Here is a 19,471-nt window from a genome sequence, read left to right as displayed (position 1 = left end):
TCCACCAGACTCAAACCCAACATGCATCTCCAACCTCCACCAGACTCAAACACAACATGCATTTCCAACCTCCACCAGACTCAAACACAACATGCATCTCCAACCTCCACCAGACTCAAACCCAACATCCAGACTCCGCCCTCAACCAGACTACATTACAGCAAGCAAACTCCACCCTCCACCAGACTCAAACCCAACGGGGCAGTGGTGGCCTAGCGGTTAAGGAAGCGGCCCTGTAATCAGAAGGTTGCCGATGCAAACTCCACCAAAATCAAACCCAATATGCAAACTCCAGCAAACTCAAACCTAACATGCAAACTCCAGCAAACTCAAACCTAACATACAAACGCCACACTCCACCAGACTCAGACCTTTGTATAAAGAGAGACTTCATTTTGTCTCAGAAAGAGGTCTACTAATAGTCATTCTATTTTGAAGACTCCATTAACTTCCATTATGGCAAATAAGAAATGCTAAGAAAAGTGCCAAGATAAAAGCCCTTCTTGAATCTCTCCCATTCAGGAATGCAAGGCACAGGATGTGATCTGCAGGTTTTCTGATTGGATGTGACAGCTCGGAAAAGGGATGGACACTGAGAATCTAATCCCATCTCTCCATGGTTGCACCATCTGTAGGAGGATTATGCTTTTCAGATCTCAGCCACCTGTTTCATCGACTCATCCTTCATACCCACAGAACCATGACTGAAAACAAAGCAGCATTTTTGATGATTATTCAGTCTCCTGTTTTTTTTCCCTTCTTAGCTTTTGCTCTTTTGGGTGATAAGAAGCCGATTCAAGTTACCATCTCGGAGGATTACATGAAACTGGAGCTTCAATCATGTTTTATAATAGAGTGCCAGAATCAAAAGGATGCGCTGCTGTGTCCTCGGTCCAAGATGGGCCCGATAGCGCTCTTTTGTCAAAGATCACGTCAATGCATCTCCCCTGGGGTTGAATACACGCCCAATTCAGAGAATCATCTTTTCTTCTTTTTTTCCAATTCTTAAGTCCTCTTATTAACCCTGCAGGTAGGGCCCATAAAACTAATACAACCAATTTATGTTCTGGAGGCTCTTTTTATTCAGATTAAAACCTGGGTGAGTGTAAAATATTGGGAGAAAAAGGACTGGAATACATACAGATCTGCCAGTCAGACAAACAGTAAAGAGCTTTCAGGAACGTGTGATTGTAACATACTGCATGTGTGCATGTGTGCATGTGTGCGCGTGTCCTAAAAGAGTTGATTTTAGCTCTTCCGGTGGAGACAGTGAGTCACAGTGTGGTGTGTCACTCCTCTGACATTCACAACCAAGTGACAAGTTGCAGCCGTCTGTCCCCAGTTTGCAACACTGCTTGGAGGATGTAATGCCTGAGACCATAGGGGTGGTAGTAGCCTAGTGGGTAACACACTCGCCTATGAACCAGAAGACCCAGGTTCAAATCCCACTTACTCCCTGAGCAAGACACTTATCCCTGGGTGTCTCCAGGGGGGGGGACTGTCCCTGTAACTACTGATTGTAAGTCGCTCTGGATACGGGCATCTGGTAAATGCCGTTAACGTAAACCATCTGTGTAAAAAAACAAGGTGAGGTGGAGAAAGCGTGCATGTAATAGGCGTCCTGACGCAGAACGCGCCAGGTGACAAGGCCGGCGGACGGGTGGCATGCTGAGTGGGCGGGTGGGTTTATGGTGTCGCGCTGAGTTTTCAACTCACCCAGCTTCTGTTATGGAGTCTGAGTCAGACTCTCATTCAAGTTGTGGCATCTGTGCATTAAAAAAAGGTTAAAAACGTCACGATGACACAATGAAACAAAAGAAACGTGGCACACGGGTTACATCACACCAACCGTACCAATGCAGGACAGGGGAGCGTGGAAAAGACTCACTTTTAAAGGGTGAAATGGGTGTCACCTGGTCATTTTTACCATACAGGAACAATAAAAAGGCATACAGTATAACGTCTAAATCGAAGTGATTGTCATTGTGATACACAGCAGCACAGCACACGGTGACACAACGAAACATGTCCTCCGCATTTAACCATCACCCTTGGTGAGCAATGACCATGACAGGCGCCCGGGAGCAGTGTGTGGGGACAAGACCTTCATCAAGGGGACATCAGTGGCACCTTGGCAGTTCCAGTTGCAAGACCTGATTGTTTGAACCATGTTATAAAACACACAATGACCGGATATCTGTGACATGATGTCACTTCATTTTAAATATTAATGCAGCAAGAGGAGCCTATTAATGAATTATAGATGAATATTAATGAATACTGGAACAGTGGATCGTGGTAATTAGAAAAACAAAGTTATTTGTGGAACATCAATACAAGATTTTATAAGTCAGGTTTCAGTCATTATGACTTTATGGAAGTCCTGACAAAGGTGTCAGAAAATAAATACAATTAAATAGATGTCATCTAATCTGTTGGATGCAGGTCACAGATGTCATGTAGGTTGGACCGTTCAACCCTTTCATATGAGAAATGAATGATCAGGTAAACTTAGTATAGAAAGCCTAACAATTGTATCGCCCCCTTGTGGTCTCCAACAGTTAATACTCCAAATCAGATTAACCAGAAAGTTACATTTACATTTACAGCATTTATCAGACGCCCTTATCCAGAGCGACAGTATTTACAGGGACAGTCTCCCTGGAGCAACTTAAGGTTAAGTGTCTTGCTCAGGGACACAATGGTAGTAAGTGGGATTTGAACCCGGGTCTTCTGGTTCACAGGCCAGTGTCTTACCCACTAGGCTACTACCTAAAAGAAGAACAGCAAATTCATCATACTAATACTGATATATTGACATTTTATGATGTCACTAATTATGAAGCACATTAATTGCATTGCACGACACTGGGTAAAAAAGCTAAGAACAACCACAGTTTTTAAAGAGGCGAGTAAACGTCGCAGGCCCGGCCGTCACCAGCAGCAATCACCTCACCAATTTATGTGTGCTGAGACAGAGCTGTTTTCCAGGCATGCAATCTCATCTTTTATTCATCAATATCTGAGTGGGCCTTAAACATTAATCACCGTTCTGCCATCGGGACAACTGTCACATCGTCTACTTTGTCCCGCCGTGTTCTGGAAACCACGGAAGCGGGATCGTTAATCCAAGGGAAGGTGCTAACATTTGAGCAGATTTAATGCGCGGCGCAGGTGGGTGTTCTTGCGCGGTAAATAAGCCGGGAATTCAGAAAGCTGCAGGCGTTGGTGGTGAACGCAGAAGCAGGGAACGTGCTGGTTCTCATCACACAGAATGCACGATAATTACTGACATTCACACTCCTGCAGCAACACAGGAAACGGCGTCTTCAAACCAGCAGCTCTGGCCCCCAAACCACCAGGACACAGTTAATTACCACAAATTACCCTGTAATTACCACTAATAAAGATGTCTGGCTCCACACTTTACAGGCTGGAGAGAACCCACACCCATGCCTTCCAATGCCGTGCTTTTCTGGAGATCCCGGAACCCTTTAATCCCAATGAAAACGTACACCCTCGTACTAAAACGTACCACCCTTTAGGGGGCAGTGGTGGCCTAGCGGCCCCGTAATCAGAAGGGCGCCTGTCATGGCTGCCTATTTCTCACCAAGGGTGATGGTTACTTCTCTTTCAACAGATGGACTGAGCTCTCGATCATCCAAAGCGTAACTGGCCACTTTATTAAAGACTCCGTACTCCGATCCTCCTACACGCAGAGTCGGTTCTTGCTGTGCTTTCAAACGTCTCTATGTATCTGCTGTAGAACTCTGATGGCTGCGAGCAAAGGGATCCCCAAAAAAACCCAGAACAATGATGAAACCCCCAACTAGGTCGATGCCCCTGCCGAGTCACTGATCCTGTCTGTCTCTCAGTGTGTGTGGTCTGTGTCTCACCTCCCTTCCCTGACAGGAGGACGGGTCCCCGACCCTCTGGTGCCTGACCAGGTCCCTGGTGCTCAAGTCTGGCTGACCGACCAAAGGCTCCCCTGGTCCAGCGTGGAGGATGAAGGGTGAGCCGGAGTGGGTCCGACATTCCTGGAGAAGAAAGGGGGCTCCCACGGACCCAGAGGACGAACCTGACGACACCAGGGCCGGGTCTGCGGGCGTCCTGTGTAGACGTGTGAACCTTCGCTGGTCTCACAATTCGATTAAATTGCGATTATCAATTATCGATAATCGATGCATCATCATGCATCCCATCATTTTTTCTACATTACTACCTCAAGCCCAGATTGGTTTCATTGGCCACCGAGGTCCTGACTACAAGGAAAAAAACAGGACAGAGGCCTGAGCTTTGAATTTAAAACACTGAAATGCAAAGTTAAATATATCTAAATAAATAAATAAATAAATAAAAATTTGGAAACAAAATTGTAGCATAATTTTACTACAATTACATAGTTGAATGCTATAATTTAATGAAATCCGGTGTCCCCAAACATTGTTGCTCGTGGCAATTTGCTACTAAATAATAACCGGGGCGTAGAGCTTGGTGACCCTTCAGCTCTGCTCCTGGGAGGCGTGGGATCTCGGGGTTCCCAGGGCCTAGTGAAATGAGCTCACAGGGTCCTGGAGTTTTACTAACTGACTTTTTTTATCTAGTGATGGTCCTTGTGTTGTTGTTGTTAGTATAAATAGGTGTCCCTGTCTTGTTATTAAGCCCTTGCTTTATGTTGGAATTTTTATGGAGTGAATGTGTGTGTGAAATAGATTTTTTTCACCGATTGTGAACATGTCCCCCACTGTGAAGTTTGTCCCACGTCACCCACATTTATCAGCACTGAAGTTGCCCGGTGAAACGACAGCGTTTCAGATTAGAAAATGAAAGATGGAGAGGAAGTGGCGGCCCTGTTGTAAGGGCGTTGGGATAAATCAGCTTGTCACTGATGGACCTGGGCTACTGACCGGTTCCCACTGCCCTGGAGAGATGGACTTTTCTGTAGAAGGTTTTGTTCTCAGCAACGTGCCACCGAGACCACAAAAGCCGTCTCACATCGCGGCTCATTCAGCCAGACACAACGGCATCATTGTTCAGCGTGAACACTGCAGCCCACACCTTATCCACACAGGCCCATCGCCAGAACGTATCAGCCACAGAATTAAAACCAGTGGCAGGTGGAGTCAACAGCATTTCTCACTTTTTAAACTGTATGTGGATGGATGAAGCTCCTGTCCACCATCAGAACCTTGGAGTCCAGGAAGAGTGAAAGTGACGTGATTGTCATTGTGATACACAGCAGCACAGCGCACGGTGACACGTGTGAGCACCCTTGGTGAGCAGTGGGCACCATGACAGGCGCCCGGGGAGCAGTGTGTGGGGACGGGACCTTCATCAAGGGGACCTCAGTTTCACCTTGGTGGTTCGGGATTCAACCGGCAACCTTCGGATTACGGGACCGCTTCCTTAACCGCTAGAACCACCACTGGCCCACGTTTGATTATTGATTTGGATATTTCTCTGGAAATAACTGGATTCAGACGTCAGGTGATGGTCAGACTGCTGGTTTTTGGGTGGACCGAGCTTCCGTATTTCATGTCCTTCCCCGGCGTGCGAAGGAGCCGAGGCGACATTTGCAGCTTTATGGGGCTTAATGCCACGGCCGTCAGCTGAATTTATCACCGGAGCTGCCCAGACCGAGGCAGAGCAGAAGCTGTGATGGAGGACAGAGGCTTCGATTGAAACACGGTGGACCCAATATGGAAAACTCAGACAATCAAGTCTGTTAGCGGCGTAATGAATATTATCGGGTGAGGGAAGGAGTCGAGTACGAAACCCTCAGTAGAGAGGGGGATTATGGGCCATTTTCACTGTTCAGTAAAAACTCCCAGATTCCGCCTCATTTATTCCAGTCGGTTATCAGGGGAAGAGGAAGCAGAGCCGATCACTTCAGATATTTTAAAACGGGGTAGATGGTCAAGTACAATTAGTCCTGCCTGCAGAATCGATCTAAAACACATTCGCATAATCAATGCAACTCGAAGTTGGAGCAAAGCCGCGTAGTTTGAGTAAAATGAACCTCGGACAGAGACGTTACGAGCCGAGGATGCTGCCGTCCTTCTCTCCTGCTGCAGAGAAAAGCTGGAAAAATGAACAGACTATTGGAATTCTGATGCATAGTTTACAATATTAATTATGGACCAGTGCTGTTTTTATGCACCTGATACAACGACGCAGACTCCATGTATTGTAGAAGAGAAAACGTACAGATTGTAGAAGTGCAGCAGTGCAGCAGCATCACCTCACAAAAAAAAAAAAATAAATATGAACCCAAAAAGATCCGAGGGCACCAAACACAGTGAGATCTCGCCACACATCATGAAATATATATATGGGGCTTATATATATATATATATATAGTACCAGCCGTCTTTTTATTTTTACCTCCTGACACTTGTCCTGCCGCTCCCTGCAGGAGATCCCTCGGGAAGATGGGATTAGTCGGTGAGGAGGAAAGGAGAGTTACTGCTCAAGCTTGCACTTGAATTAGGGGGACAGAGCAGGTCCAGGAGCGCTGTGCTAAATCCCCGTCACTCCCTAGGACGTGGCTGCGGTTCCGCTATCAGGCCCTGGCAGGAACGAGCAGAAACTCGTGGAATGAGACTGGATGGCGTCCAACAGAATTGCTTCTTTACGGCACTGCTGCATCGACAGAGAACGTGGCACTGAAAACATCATCTCCTGGTCTCAGCGAGGGACTATAATGTCATGGTTTTCCTCACTATTTCCTTCTTTCATGCTTTTGCTCACCTTTATTAGCATATTTCACCCGACTTTGCTACTGTATTAATGACCGGAGGAGGAAAATGCGTATTTTGATGCTCACCGCGTCCCTTCCCGTGGCCCAGTTCTGCACGGCGACGTGCCGTTATTTGTGCAGAGCACCATTTGTTCATGTCTTTGTTAGACTTACGTGCCGAGGCGCTCCTGCTCGTTTCGCCGGGTGCGTTTTTATGCCTTTAGTACTGCAGCAGCAACGGACACCCTGGGGTGCTGCTGAGTCCCCGTTTGAAATGGGACCGGTGATGCTCAGCTGTTATTGGTGCCACAGGGCAAAGTAAACAAAAAAAAAAATACTAAAATATATATTTCAGACTAGTGCAGCCTGCGGGTCCGCCAGCAAGTTTCCACAAGATTGCATCAAAGCATCACAGTCACGCAGCAGAGTCATGCACGGGTGAAGGAATGTGCAGAACCTCGTACGGAATAGACACGTGCACGTGCACCACCTTTCCACGGTAAATCAGCACGCATTTACCAAAAAATAAGCTCCAGATGGCAGAAATCTTCAGCCTAGAAGGTTCTTCTCCACCCTCTGATCCGAGTTGGGCCTTAGTGACGCCCCAACGCTATAAAAAACGTTGGGAGAGATGGATTATGGGTAAGAGAAACATGGGTTATAGACCTTTTCTAGCTAGAGCATCGATTACGTCATATTTCCTGTAGAGCCAATAAAACGAAGAGGACCTTGAACCCAGGACCAGATCTGTCTAGAAATCGAGTTGGATGATCATGTACGATACACAATTCATCTCTGATCACTGCTGATCCCAGAACAGTGGCTGCTGTTCATGAAGTCTGGAGTATTTCTCCTTCCCCTGGGCAGAAGGTGATAAAGACACGAATGTGTGCTTTTATTCCACTAGATGATTAAAAGTTTGAACCTTGTGACTGTTATGCCTGGTCAAGATATGATCATAATCCAGTCATCTTCTGGATTCCTGAGCTTGCTTTTACTGACACACTCATAAATAATGTCTCTTTCTGTCTTATCTGTCTGAGGCCGACACGCCGCTGTGTCTCAGCACCGTGACAAGCGATGATGGAGGAATTCATCTCGGTGCTGAAGGAGAATGAAGGAGCATCACGTCGCTGCAGATCACTCTGAGGGGGTTTTTGTCTTTGGGTTTATGAGGTTGATTCATATTCAGAGTGTTTCACCAAGCGTCATATCTGCAGCTCGTCTTTAATACTGGTAATACTGCAGAGCAAATGCTTGTTTAGGCTGATAAAATACCTGGAGCAACGTATCTTCAACCTTGGGGCAGTGGTGGCCTAACGGTTAAGGAAGCGGCCCCGTAATCAGAAGGTTGCCAAGGTGCCACTGAGCAAAAGCACACGTCCCCCCACACTGCTCCCCGGGCGCCTGTTATGGTGCCCACTGCTCACTCAGGGTGATGGTTAAATACAGAGGATGAATTTCACTGTGTGCACCGTGTGTATCACATGTGACAATCACTTTACTTTAAGTAATCAAAGGTTAATGCAGTAATATGCAGAATCTCCTACCCTCTGCATGAAAATATAGATTTATACACACACACACACACACACACACACACACACACACACACCTGATGCATGTTGTGAGTGTCTGGCACAAAACCAGCACAAGAAAATAAAACTCAACCCTCCCACCAAGGCAGGAAATGAGAGAACAAGTTCCATGAATAAATTAAATTATGTATTAAACGTTGCTGTTACTTTCTGTCTTCAATGAGGTCGCACCGAAGAACACGTCCGTGTAATTTCCGCTCCGTAACTGCACATTTAAATGAAATTACCTGTAATTGTAGAATGAATTTGCCTGCCTGATAAGTAAGGCTTTGATTGACAGCTGTGATGAAGACCTTTCACCTCGCCCGTGATGACGTGAGCAGGATGTTGAAAATAGAGCCAGGAGGGACGCGACATGATGAACTGTGTCTGTCTGCCATTCTCTGACCTTTTATAGAGACATCTCCTCCGGTCAGTACCGTAACTGCTTGGTAACCGTGGTAACTCAGAATCAAGAGTACAGTAGAACACACACAGTTTGCACCATTTGGTTTGGACTGTTGGCTTCTCTCAAATAATGCAAAGAAAGCAACACAAGAAATGACACAATATGCAATTTGGAACTTCTGCAGACGAGTTGGACGATATGAATGACAAACAATGCACATGTAGACTTATAAAAATCCCGGTCTTACTGTTCAGCAAATTTCATTTAAACAGCAAAATACACAGTCGATTCCTTATAAAGGTGCATTTTGATGGCGTGGTGCTCGGCCGCCTCCTTTTACTTCCCGTTGCGCGTCGCTGCACATCGGATGGAAGGGGGGCGCCGAGCTCTCGGAATCATAAAACTCTTCCTCCCTTCATCTCTTACCGCCGGCGTGGCCAGCTCTGCCTGTAAAGTCGGCTTTCTTCTCATTTCCTCCTTCTCTGGATAACTGGGGTCTTGGGGCCGTTTTTTATCTAAAGGCCGCGGCGCTCTTTACTCCTCCGGCGGGGCTGGAGAGAAGAGAGAATGTGGAGGACTGAAGGCGGCTTTGTCTGGTGTCAGGAGCTTCTCTCGCAGTCCACTCCAGAAGCTGCGGTGCAGAAAACAGCACGTCGGTCCAGCATCTTGCTAATAAAATTGCTCATTAGATTGGTAACGGTGGATATCAGCACACCACACCAATCCAAGATTCATCTGAGAAGATTCAGATCAGGCACAAAAGACGAGGAGCAGCTTTTACGAGCAGAAACTGAAGAATGTGTGCATCTTTAACACCAGATTTCAACTTAATAAATGACTTCTATATATTTTAATTTGATTGTCTTATCGGTAATATGGCTGTAGTAATGCTAAATGTTTGAATCTCAATGTTGAATCAGAAATGTCTTTTATAAAATGACAACCGTCTGAAACAGGGCGGCGTATGGGTCACGGCACAGATACACGTACAGCAATTACTAGATGTCCTGAATCAGTAGTGACAGGGACAGTCCGCCCCTGGAGACACTCAGGGTTAAGTGTCCTGCTCAGGGACATGATGGCAGTAAGTGGGTGTCAGGATTGACGGCACCTGTGCCTGATCGGGAGGGCGTTTTATAAGGTGCTGTGTTTCCGCCCTCTTTCGTGAACTTGACCTGGTTTTGTTTCTGTCCTTAATAAATCCCTGGTTCCCATAATGTCTCGTTTCTGCGCTCGCCGACGTGACAGTGGGATTGAACCTGGGACCCTGAGACTCTCCTACCACCCCTCTTCATAATAATGTATATTAATAATCACAGGCGCAAATAATTCAGATAATCAGGGAACCACGAGACAAGGCAAGTCAGGAAATCAGAGAATAAGAGAACATGAGAGCAGATGAGGATGGATGCTCATAATTTGATCCAAATGCTCTAATGTACAGTTCTTTTTTGGGGTTTCATTTCTGGGTGCAGCATTTTATGGTCTGGCCATCTGAACATTGGTTTTGGTAACAGGAAAGGGGAATAAACGGACTGTTTACTGCCAGGGAAAAGGAAGGAACCATCTAGAATACCAACATCTTCACGACAGAACTTCATGTTCACATGAAGTTCTGTCGTGAAAATGTTGGTATTCTTTCTACCAAACCCCCACCCCCAACTAGGATCTTTAATTTGAAAACCCCTCCACCCCTCCAGTCCAGCCCGCAACTATAATCTTCAGTAGCAACCCCCTGAGGCCAGGGACTATTATCATCACTATTAAACCCCCCGTCCCACAACTACAATAATCACTATCAACCCCCCAGTCCCGCAACTACAATAATTACTATCAACCCCCCAGTTCAGTAACTACAATCATCACTACCACCCCCCCAGTCCCGCAACTACAATAATTACTATCAACCACCCCAGTCCCGCAACTACAATCATCACTATCAAACCCCCCAATCCTGCAACTACAATAATCACTATCAAACCCCCCAGTCTCGCAACTACAATCATCACTATCAAACCCCCTAGTCCCTCAACTACAATCAGCACTTTCAACCCCCAGTCCTGTAACTACGATAATCACTATCAACCCCCCTAGTCCCGCAACTACAATAATCACTATCAACCCCCCAGTCCTGTAAATGCAAAAATCACTATCAACCCCCCCAGTCCTGTAACTACAATCATCACTGTCAACCCCCCCAGTACTGTAACTACAATCATCAATATCAAACCTCCAGTCCTGTAAATACAATAATTACTATGAACCCCCCCAGTCCTGTAACTACAACAATCACTATCAAACCCCCCAGTTCTGTAACTACAATAATCACTATCAAACCCCCAGTTCTGTAACTACAATAATCACTATCAGACCCCCCCAGTCCTGTAACTACAATCATCACTGTCAAACCCCCAGTCCTGTAACTATAATAATCACTATCAAACCCCCCAGTCCGGTAACTACAATCATCACTATTAACCCCCAGTCCTGTAACTATAATAATCACTATCAAACCCCCCAGTCCGGTAACTACAATCATCACTATTAACCCCCAGTCCTGTAACTATAATAATCACTATCAAACCCCCCAGTCCTGTAACTACAATCATCACTATTAACCCCCAGTCCTGTAACTATAATAATCACTATCAAACCCCCCAGTCCGGTAACTACAATCATCACTATTAACCCCCAGTCCTGTAACTACAATCATCACTATCAAGCCCCATAGTCCCATAACTACAATAATCACTATCAACCCCCCAGTCCTGTAAATATAATAATTACTATCAACCTGTAATGATAGTTATTATTGTAACTACAATAATAACTATCAAACCCCCCAGTCCTGTAGCTAAAACCATCACTACCAAGTCCTGTACTACTACTGTTTTATGAGTATATAATGTTTTACTGCATTCATGGCCTTCACTTGCAAGTCCGAGGCAGCTGTGGAGGTCTGTGTGATGTTCTGCGTTCATCAGGTTTGATCTTGGCTCTGTGCTGCTAATCAAGGAGACGACGTTACTCTGCTGATTCAGGGACGGTGGCTTTGCCGGCCTTTATTTACGATGCTGTTGCATAACTTCCGAACACCAGAGGACATTACGGGCCTGAGCTTGAAAATCTTCACACCGCGCTAGTAATGTTTTTATGGGATCGTTCCGACGGCTCGGTGGCGTCGCTGCCCCTGCAGGAATCTGCTCTTCTGAAATTAGAAACCGGCGCGGTGATGATGATGATGCCCTGATTGGACCCGGGGAGGGATCCCAGCGCCTCCGGCTAATAACACCGCACCCCGCAGGGCTGAACACAAGCGCGGAATACAAATGGAGCGCTCACACACACTCACACACACTCAGAATAAACGAGCGAGTGCAGAACAAGTCTCCCGTCTTCAGGGTCTCCTGACAGAAACGATTAACGGCGCCGCTGACGTGACTCCCGCCCTGTCCGGCGTCCTGGAGTCACATTATTTAGCTCCTCTGCCAGCGAGTGACAGGAACATCTTCAGGCGTCACGCTGGTGTGTGTGTGTGTGTGTGTGTGTGTGTGCAGGCAGGATAACAGACGCGATGTTCCCAAAATAAAACTCCCTGTTCCCCTCCAGGTTGTGTAGATGCTGTGTGATGAGCTGCTGGTTGCTGGGTTCCGCAGGCGGAACGCGGAACAGACGGCCGCCGTGTTGACGGGACAGGAACACGCCGTTCTCCGTCAGGGGAGCACGTTTACACTCTCGTCAGATCATCTCCACCATGACGGGAAATACAGATCATTTTCCTGGAGATCAACGTAACTTAGAGAACTTCCGCCACACAGGATGGAACCGTGGACGGAACCTTGGATGGAACCTTGGACAGTTTTCTTTGTTGATCACGTCAATCTTTAGGCTCCTGTTGGTGTTGCTTATGCAGCTTTTTGATTTGGAGGTAAATGAATTTCCTTGGCGGGTCAGTCTGAGGATTAATTGCCCATCTCAGGCCTCCAGCCTGTCAATCTCCTCGTCCGCGTGGAGGAGACTCGGAATCGGAGAGGGAACCTTCGTGCCGCAGAGGAACGGGAACGTGGCAGGAACTCTGGGGAAAGGTGACAGCGTCCTGTTCTCTTTACCATGTCAAATAGAACCGGCAGTTTTTAAAATCCTGCCGCAGCTTCCCGGCGGCGGGAAAGGGGGCGTGGCGGGGTCAGGGGTCGCCTCACAGGAGCGTCCGTTGTCCGAGCAGCTGAGGTCCCTCCCGGGTTCCTCTTCCTCCTCCTCCTCCTCCTCGGCGATGGGGCACAGGCGGCCGGCGGCGCTGGGCCTGTCGTCGGGCGGCCGGTAGTGGCACTGTCCGTTGAGGAGGCGGCGCAGGGGGACGAGGGGCACCGCGCCCTCGCCCAGCAGCTGCTGGCGGCAGTGGCGGAAGTCGCTCCGCCTCTTCAGCCTCCTGAACTCGCTGAGGGCGGCGGCGGCGTTCTGCAGGAGGCTGGCGGCGAGGGCGCGGGCCTTCTCCGCCCTGGCCAGCAGGACGGCGTGGCAGCGCAGCACCACCGCCTTGTTCTTCACCTGGTGCCGGTAGATCCAGGCGAAGATCTTGGGCCGGTGGGGGTCGGCGGCGCAGTAGGTGACGCGGTTGAGGGAGTAGAGGTGGCCGGGCGTCTTGCCCACGCGGACCCCGTGCGGCCCCACGCTCAGCTTGGTCTTGACGCTCTGCTCGCCGTAGTCGCTCCGCGCCCAGATCTTGGCCACCGCGTCCTGGGTGCAGCCGTCCCCCTTGGCCGCGATGGTGACGGCGCTGCCCAGGTAGCGCACGCTGTAGACCGGCTGGTCCCGGTTCAGCTCCACCTTGTGCCGCCGGCTCCGGAAGACTCCGCCCAGCCAGCGGAGGGGGCAGTCGGGCAGCAGGTAGGGGCAGGAGTGCAGCAGGGAGCTCAGGAGGGCGTGGCAGGTCAGGCCGGCGCCCGGACTCTTGGGCTTGCTCGCGGCTTCGTCTTCCACCAGGACGAACTTGCTCTTCCGCCAGGGCAGCATCGCCGACCGGAGGGTGGAGCAGGGTGGAGAGGAAGAGACTGAGTGCCGGAGAGAGACTGAGAGCGGCGAGCCGATGGCTCCGCCTCCCTCCTCCCTCGCTCCGCTCTCGTCTGGCCGCATCGCTGAAAGCTGAGCGCTGCTTGGAGCGCAGCCGGGCGCCTCAGCATCCCCCGCTTAACTCTTTCATCCCTCCGCTCCGCCGTCAAAGTGCTGATCCCAGAGCAGACTCAGCCCTCGCAGACGCCCCTGGGGATTCTGGGATACTGAAAGGTCGTAAAGGGCGTAAACACACAAACGCTCACATCATCTCCAGAAGGCAAATATGAAATTCAGATGAAGATTCTGGAAGTGCGTTCTCAGTACGTTCGAATATGGCAAATTCAAAAAGGTTTAACCTTCACTTCTTCCAACCCAACAAAAATGTCTCTTTAAATGAAGATACTCTTCAGAAGGTAGCATTTCTGCGTTTTGAATGCATTTTGAGATTTAGAATATTCTCCTATCTGTCTCATTTGCATTTTGATTGTGATAAACGCATATGAGGAAGGAGCATTTTTCTCTCCGCCTCCAGCAGGCCACAGGAACCCTGACAGCTGAGACGAGCTCTTCATACGGAGACTCAGGGGTGGGTCGTCCTGGTGCTTCGTGAATACGCGGGGGACAACTTATCTGATGGCAGCCATCAGAAGTCCTGAACTAAAGCGCCTGATAACCTTAATGTTGGTGCTGGAAGTGGGCGTGGCCACGCCTGTGTACCAACGGAGGAGAAAGGGAGGAGATGTACACCTGGGCGTGTCACGTATTGACAGGGGGGGTTAAATAGTCGGGTGTGTGGGAGTTGTCACTCATGCCTACAGGCTCCTCCCCTTTTAAATGTTGTTCCTGAAATCGTTAAACTTCATCTTCTAGATGTCAGAAATAAGTACAAACCACAGATTTTATTAAACTGCACCAAAATGGGTCCCCGTTACATAAATGTCTCGTTTGCGATGGTCATGGTCGCAGTTTTTATATCCTTTTACGTTTTTATTTATTCCGTTGGAGAACGGAGGCTCTGCACCGCAGGCATGAATAAAACCTCGCGGCACCGGCTGCGCCGGCAGAATACGAAACAGGTCTTCTTCTTCCTCTCTTCTAATTTGCAGGAGGGTTTCCGCACGTGTCCTGAAAGGGAAGCTGACCTCTGCGGCCGCAGGGGTCGTCATCATCTCTGATTACGTTTTCTCACTCGTACGCCGTAATGCCGCACGCAACCTCCTTAAATCACTTGGAATCTCTTTCATCGGGCTGTTCAGGAGTGGTCCAATAAATCGGAAAAGTGGAAGCGGACCCCTTTTTAATGGCCAGCGTTGTGCTGTATGCACGAATGAGCTGACGATAAGGACGACGCTCCTGAATAGGATTCTGGGTATTAACTTTTTTAGGGGGGGAACCGAGGTGGAGTCTCCGCCTTTCCCGGGTAATTAACGCTGTCCGACTCCCGGAAGATTACAAAGGCCTATTATGTGCAGGGACGTGGTTCATTACTCCTTGCCGCTGGATGCGAGACCATTGCCATGGAAACGGATGCCGGCGATGCTCGGCGTGGGGGGGAAAGGACGACGAGGCGGGGTCACCTGGAGATGAGCATGGTGCATTTTGTGCTCCATACTTCATGCGCGGACAGGGCAGGCTGGTTGATTCCGGGCCTTTCTCCTCTCTTCCTCTTCCACGTGGCGATTTACCGGCGTGCAGACCAGGCTTCGCATCCTCTTCGTTTTAACGCCACGATCCGGCAGTTCGAATGAACGCACGATGATACGTATTTTTGTGCTTGTGCACTGCTGCCCGCAGGACTGTAGATGATTTACGGTGTGGACGGGGCGGTATTGATCGTGGGGAGGAGGGGTGCACTGACTCCTCGCCCCGGGGTGATGCCTACAGCACTTTAAGGTGTCTGTAATGAGAGCCCGGGGGACGAGTTCATACAAAAAAAAGCCGGAGCCAAAAAGCTTCACCCTTTTTTTCAGGTTCTGATCCCCACCCCACAGCGAGACGGCTCCATTTTAATATCCCTTAGCCCTGCTGGCGTGTCCCTGACAGACGCCGGCTTTTATTTATTTGCACTGTAGAAGTAACGATGGAACCGAATTCCCATCTTATGTAACGGTGTTCTCCGGAACGCCGTCGGTGATTGGATGAGACCTCGATGTCCTTAATCAGACCCGAAAAAGGATTTACTGCGTGAAAATCTATTCATCATTCTTCATAATGCACATACTGAAAGCATGTGCTCCACAGTACAGGAGCCCAGCCTTGTTTTGAGCTGATTAATCATGTCATGTCACTTATTAATTAAGTACTAGAGTATGTGTACATGATTCATACCAGGAAACCTCTTCATTTCATATTTAAAATGCATTTTTAACCACATGCATATTAAAGATGTGAACTGGATTTTCAAAGCAGAGGCCACCACATCCTGATGAAGGGAAGAGGTCCGGGTCAGGAGAGGGTGAGGTGGGACCTGGTGGAGGTCTGGAGAGCGGAGGCGATAATTAGCCTCCTCGGATTGTTACCCAACATCGTCTCGGCTCATCTCCATGACAACAGGATGTCGTGTGAATTGGTTATGAGGAGGGAGCGCCGGTGAGTTTTTTCATTAAAAAGTGCTGAGTCCCGTTATTAACACCACACACCTGCCTGACGGAGGGTCGAACGGGACGTAACTGGACAACATCATGCAGGACGCTTGTAAGTGGATAAGTTGGATATTTCAAACAGGACACACAAGACAAACATGTACAAAAAGAGCAGAGATGAGCGAAGTGCAGGTGCATTAGGCTGGAAGTGTATTTTTGTCGAGTTTGTAGGTTGATGGTGGTGCATTGAGAGCATCGAGAGCTCTTGCAGCATCTGGCAGTTACAGTTCTGATGCTGTGGAACCGTCTGCCAGACGGTAGGAGGGAGAACCGGGCATGTGAGGGGTGGCGAGAGTCCTTCATTATGTTCAGAAACATGTGGATCCGTTTGCGGTCCCCAGGCTGACATCTCAGCCATCATCCTACTCCCAGCACTGACCTCCACAAATGCCTGTGAACCAGAAGACCCAGGTTCAAACCCCACTTACTACCATTGTGTCCCTGAGCAGGACACTTAACCCTGAGTGTCTCCAAGGGGGGACTGTTCCTGTAACTACTGACTGTAAGTTGCTCTGGAAAAGGGCGTCTGGTAAACGCCACAAATGTAAAATGTAAAAGTGCATTAAAGTCACGGAAAACATTACAGCAGGTTCCTCTTTATGAACTGAACAGTATGGAATAATGCAAGCTGAAGACAAGCTTGACAACCGCAAGGTTTACATCACGCTAAAGCGCCTTTTTAATTTATGCCCACGCTGTTTTGTATGCATCAGGAATGGTTCACTGGGCTCTTGTTCAGATTGGATCATGACCTCTGGCTCACCTTCATATTAATCAGATAAATTAGCAAATCCGCCCTTGTTGTGAGAGGTGAACTCATTTCCCAAGAGTACACGCCATAAATCTAAAAGGAAGGGAAGGTTTTGTTCTTATTAACTTGTTAGCGCTCATATAACCTCATATTGATATAAATGCCACAGAGGTAATAATAATAATAATGCTCAGAAGAGCCTGGCCTTGGCTTTAAGTAATTATGATCACAAATATCGCAAAAGTCAGAGCAACTGATGGCAAAATGACATTTTTGTCCTTTGGTGCGGTTATTGAAATTACGTCGAGACGCAGCTCAACGTTTCCACCTGCTGGACACTGGGCGTAAACGCGTCTTTAAGCGGAAGTGACGTATGTCTGACGGAGGTCTGGGATTTGTAGTTTTGCACACGCTGAAAACGTTTTCTTTCGCGGAGAACACGCCAACAAACAAGCAAAGAATGCTATTTCTTTCTCAATATCCATTTACGTTTCCTGCCATATTTACTCTGGACGGTTTGTGGTTTCCTGAGCCGTTTTGCGTGACGTGCGCGATGACGTCACTGTTTTAAAACGCTCGCTGGTGCGACGCTGCCGACGTCGCCGTCTGCTTTTCCGAGTTGAGAACAAGGTTGGTCGGTCTGGGTCTCTCGGACTCCGCTCCGGTTCTAAAAGTTGGGAAGTGATGAATAAGTTTGTCGTGTCCCCCAGACGGTCCGCGGCGGGAAGCGGGGATGGACCCCGACGGGAAGGCGTCCGTCGCGCAGCTGCTGCTGCTGGGCACCAGCTCGGCCCTGACGGCGCTGCTCTTCTCCGTCTACCGGAGGAGGTCGGCCGCGGCCGCCGCGCTGCAGGTGACGGCGACACACGCACACTCGTCACCAGTCCGCCACGTCACGCGTTTAACAAATAAAAAGCGACGTGACACGCCGCAGCGCAGCACACGGTGACACGGTGACACGTGTCCTCTGTATTTACCCATCACCCTTGGTGACAGTGGGCACCATGACAGGCGCCCGGGGACCTTCATCAGTGGGATTCGAACCGGCAACCAGGCTAGGCCACCGCTGCCCCATAGATGATCCAAAGAGCACAAAACCACCAACCTGGAATCTTCTGATCCGTAGCCAGACATTGTCCATCGCGCCACCGGCCCTGCGTGACATGTGACCGTTACGTCCACAGGAAGCCACCAAGGTGTCCATCAGCCAGGACCTGCGCGGCCTGCTGAGCGAGTCGCCCGGGAAGTGTGTCCCCTACGCGGTTATTGAAGGTCTGCTGGAGCCCCCGCCGCCTCCCGGCGGTCGGTCGCAACTTTAACCGCGTCCTCCTGCTTCTCTGAATTCGTAGGCGTGGTGCGGTCGGCGAAGGAACCGCTGAGCAGCCAGTTCGTGGACAACTGCAAGGGAGTGATGGAGAGGTTGACCCTGAGGGAGAAGACGATGGTGTGGAACCGCACCACCCATCTGTGGTATGTTCTTCATGATGCAACTTTTCCGGTTCGAGCCGTCCGTAACCGGCGCGTCGTATTCGCCATCCAGGAACGACTGCGAGAAGATCATCCACCAGCGCACCAACACCGTCCCGTTCGACCTGGCGTCCCACGACGACGGCGTGGCCACCACGGTGCGCGTGGTCCGGCCGCTGGACGCCGCCGAGCTGGACCTGGAGACCACGTACGAGAAGTTCCACCCCGCCGTCCGCTCCCTCACCAACGCCATCGGCCACTTCCTCAGCGGCGAGCGGCCCCGGGGCGTCCAGGAGACGGAGGAGATGCTGCGTGTGGGGGACAGCGTGACGGCGGTGGGGGAGCTGGTCCTGGACCGCGACGCGGTCCAGCTGCGGCCGCCCAAGCAGGACCTGCGCTACTTCCTGAGCCGGCGGAGCTACGACGCCCTCCTGGCGAAGCAGCGGCGCGGCGCCCGCGCCTGGGGGCTGCTGGCGCTGGCGTGCGGCCTGGCGGCCTGCGGCGCGCTGGCCTACGTCCTGTGGAGGCGGGGCCGGGACCGGCGGGCCCTGGCGCGGCTCGGCGGGGACGCCTGCGCCGTCTGCCTGAGCCGCCGCCGCGCCTGCGTCTTCCTCCACTGCGGCCACGTCTGCTCCTGCGAGGAGTGCTACCGCGCCCTGCCGCAGCCCAAGAGGTGCCCCATCTGCAGGGCCGCCGTGGACAGGGTGGTGGCGCTGTACAACAGCTGAAGTGGCGTATATAAACCGCGTAGCACGCCGCCTTTTATTCTAACACGTTTACTTAAACCTGAACTCGAGTTCATGACATGCGCCAATCAAACTTCCGGTTGTTCTGGAG

At 49.8% G+C, this 19,471-nt stretch overlaps 2 protein-coding genes across 3 annotated transcripts; one reads left to right on the top strand and one right to left on the bottom strand.

The window, feature by feature from the left end:
• Positions 1–11,761: 11,761 nt before the first annotated feature.
• On the bottom strand, positions 11,762–13,988 carry LOC114798691 (protein FAM43B-like). The gene has a single exon (XM_028994596.1). It carries the CDS (start codon positions 13,853–13,855, stop codon positions 12,839–12,841), a length of 1,017 nt encoding a protein of 338 aa, XP_028850429.1. The 5' UTR covers positions 13,856–13,988; the 3' UTR covers positions 11,762–12,838.
• A 738-nt stretch (positions 13,989–14,726) lies between these two features.
• Positions 14,727–19,379, top strand: LOC114798692 (mitochondrial ubiquitin ligase activator of NFKB 1-like). Of its 2 annotated transcripts, XM_028994598.1 has the most exons (5): positions 14,727–17,797; positions 17,878–18,020; positions 18,352–18,439; positions 18,517–18,637; positions 18,708–19,379. In XM_028994598.1, exons 2-5 carry the CDS (start codon positions 17,901–17,903, stop codon positions 19,360–19,362), a joined length of 984 nt encoding a protein of 327 aa, XP_028850431.1. In that variant the 5' UTR covers positions 14,727–17,797; positions 17,878–17,900; the 3' UTR covers positions 19,363–19,379. The 2 variants fall into 2 exon arrangements, with proteins under 2 accessions (XP_028850431.1, XP_028850430.1); XM_028994597.1 differs by having other exon boundaries at positions 14,727–18,020.
• Positions 19,380–19,471: the final 92 nt, after the last annotated feature.

The sequence above is a fragment of the Denticeps clupeoides genome, chromosome 10, assembly GCF_900700375.1.
Source record: "Denticeps clupeoides chromosome 10, fDenClu1.1, whole genome shotgun sequence".
Classification (NCBI taxonomy): Eukaryota; Metazoa; Chordata; class Actinopteri; order Clupeiformes; family Denticipitidae; genus Denticeps; species Denticeps clupeoides.
This window is presented reverse-complemented; position numbering and strand designations above follow the sequence as displayed.

Excerpts from the sequence above, each read along its gene's own strand:
- LOC114798692 (XM_028994598.1), top strand. The coding sequence starts at position 17,901 with ATGGACCCCGACGGGAAGGCGTCCGTCGCGCAGCTGCTGCTGCTGGGC. Across the intron at positions 18,021-18,351 it reads CCGCGGCCGCCGCGCTGCAG|GAAGCCACCAAGGTGTCCAT; the intron begins GTGACGGCGACA and ends TTACGTCCACAG. Across the intron at positions 18,638-18,707 it reads AACCGCACCACCCATCTGTG|GAACGACTGCGAGAAGATCA; the intron begins GTATGTTCTTCA and ends TTCGCCATCCAG.
- LOC114798691 (XM_028994596.1), bottom strand. The coding sequence starts at position 13,855 with ATGCGGCCAGACGAGAGCGGAGCGAGGGAGGAGGGAGGCGGAGCCATC.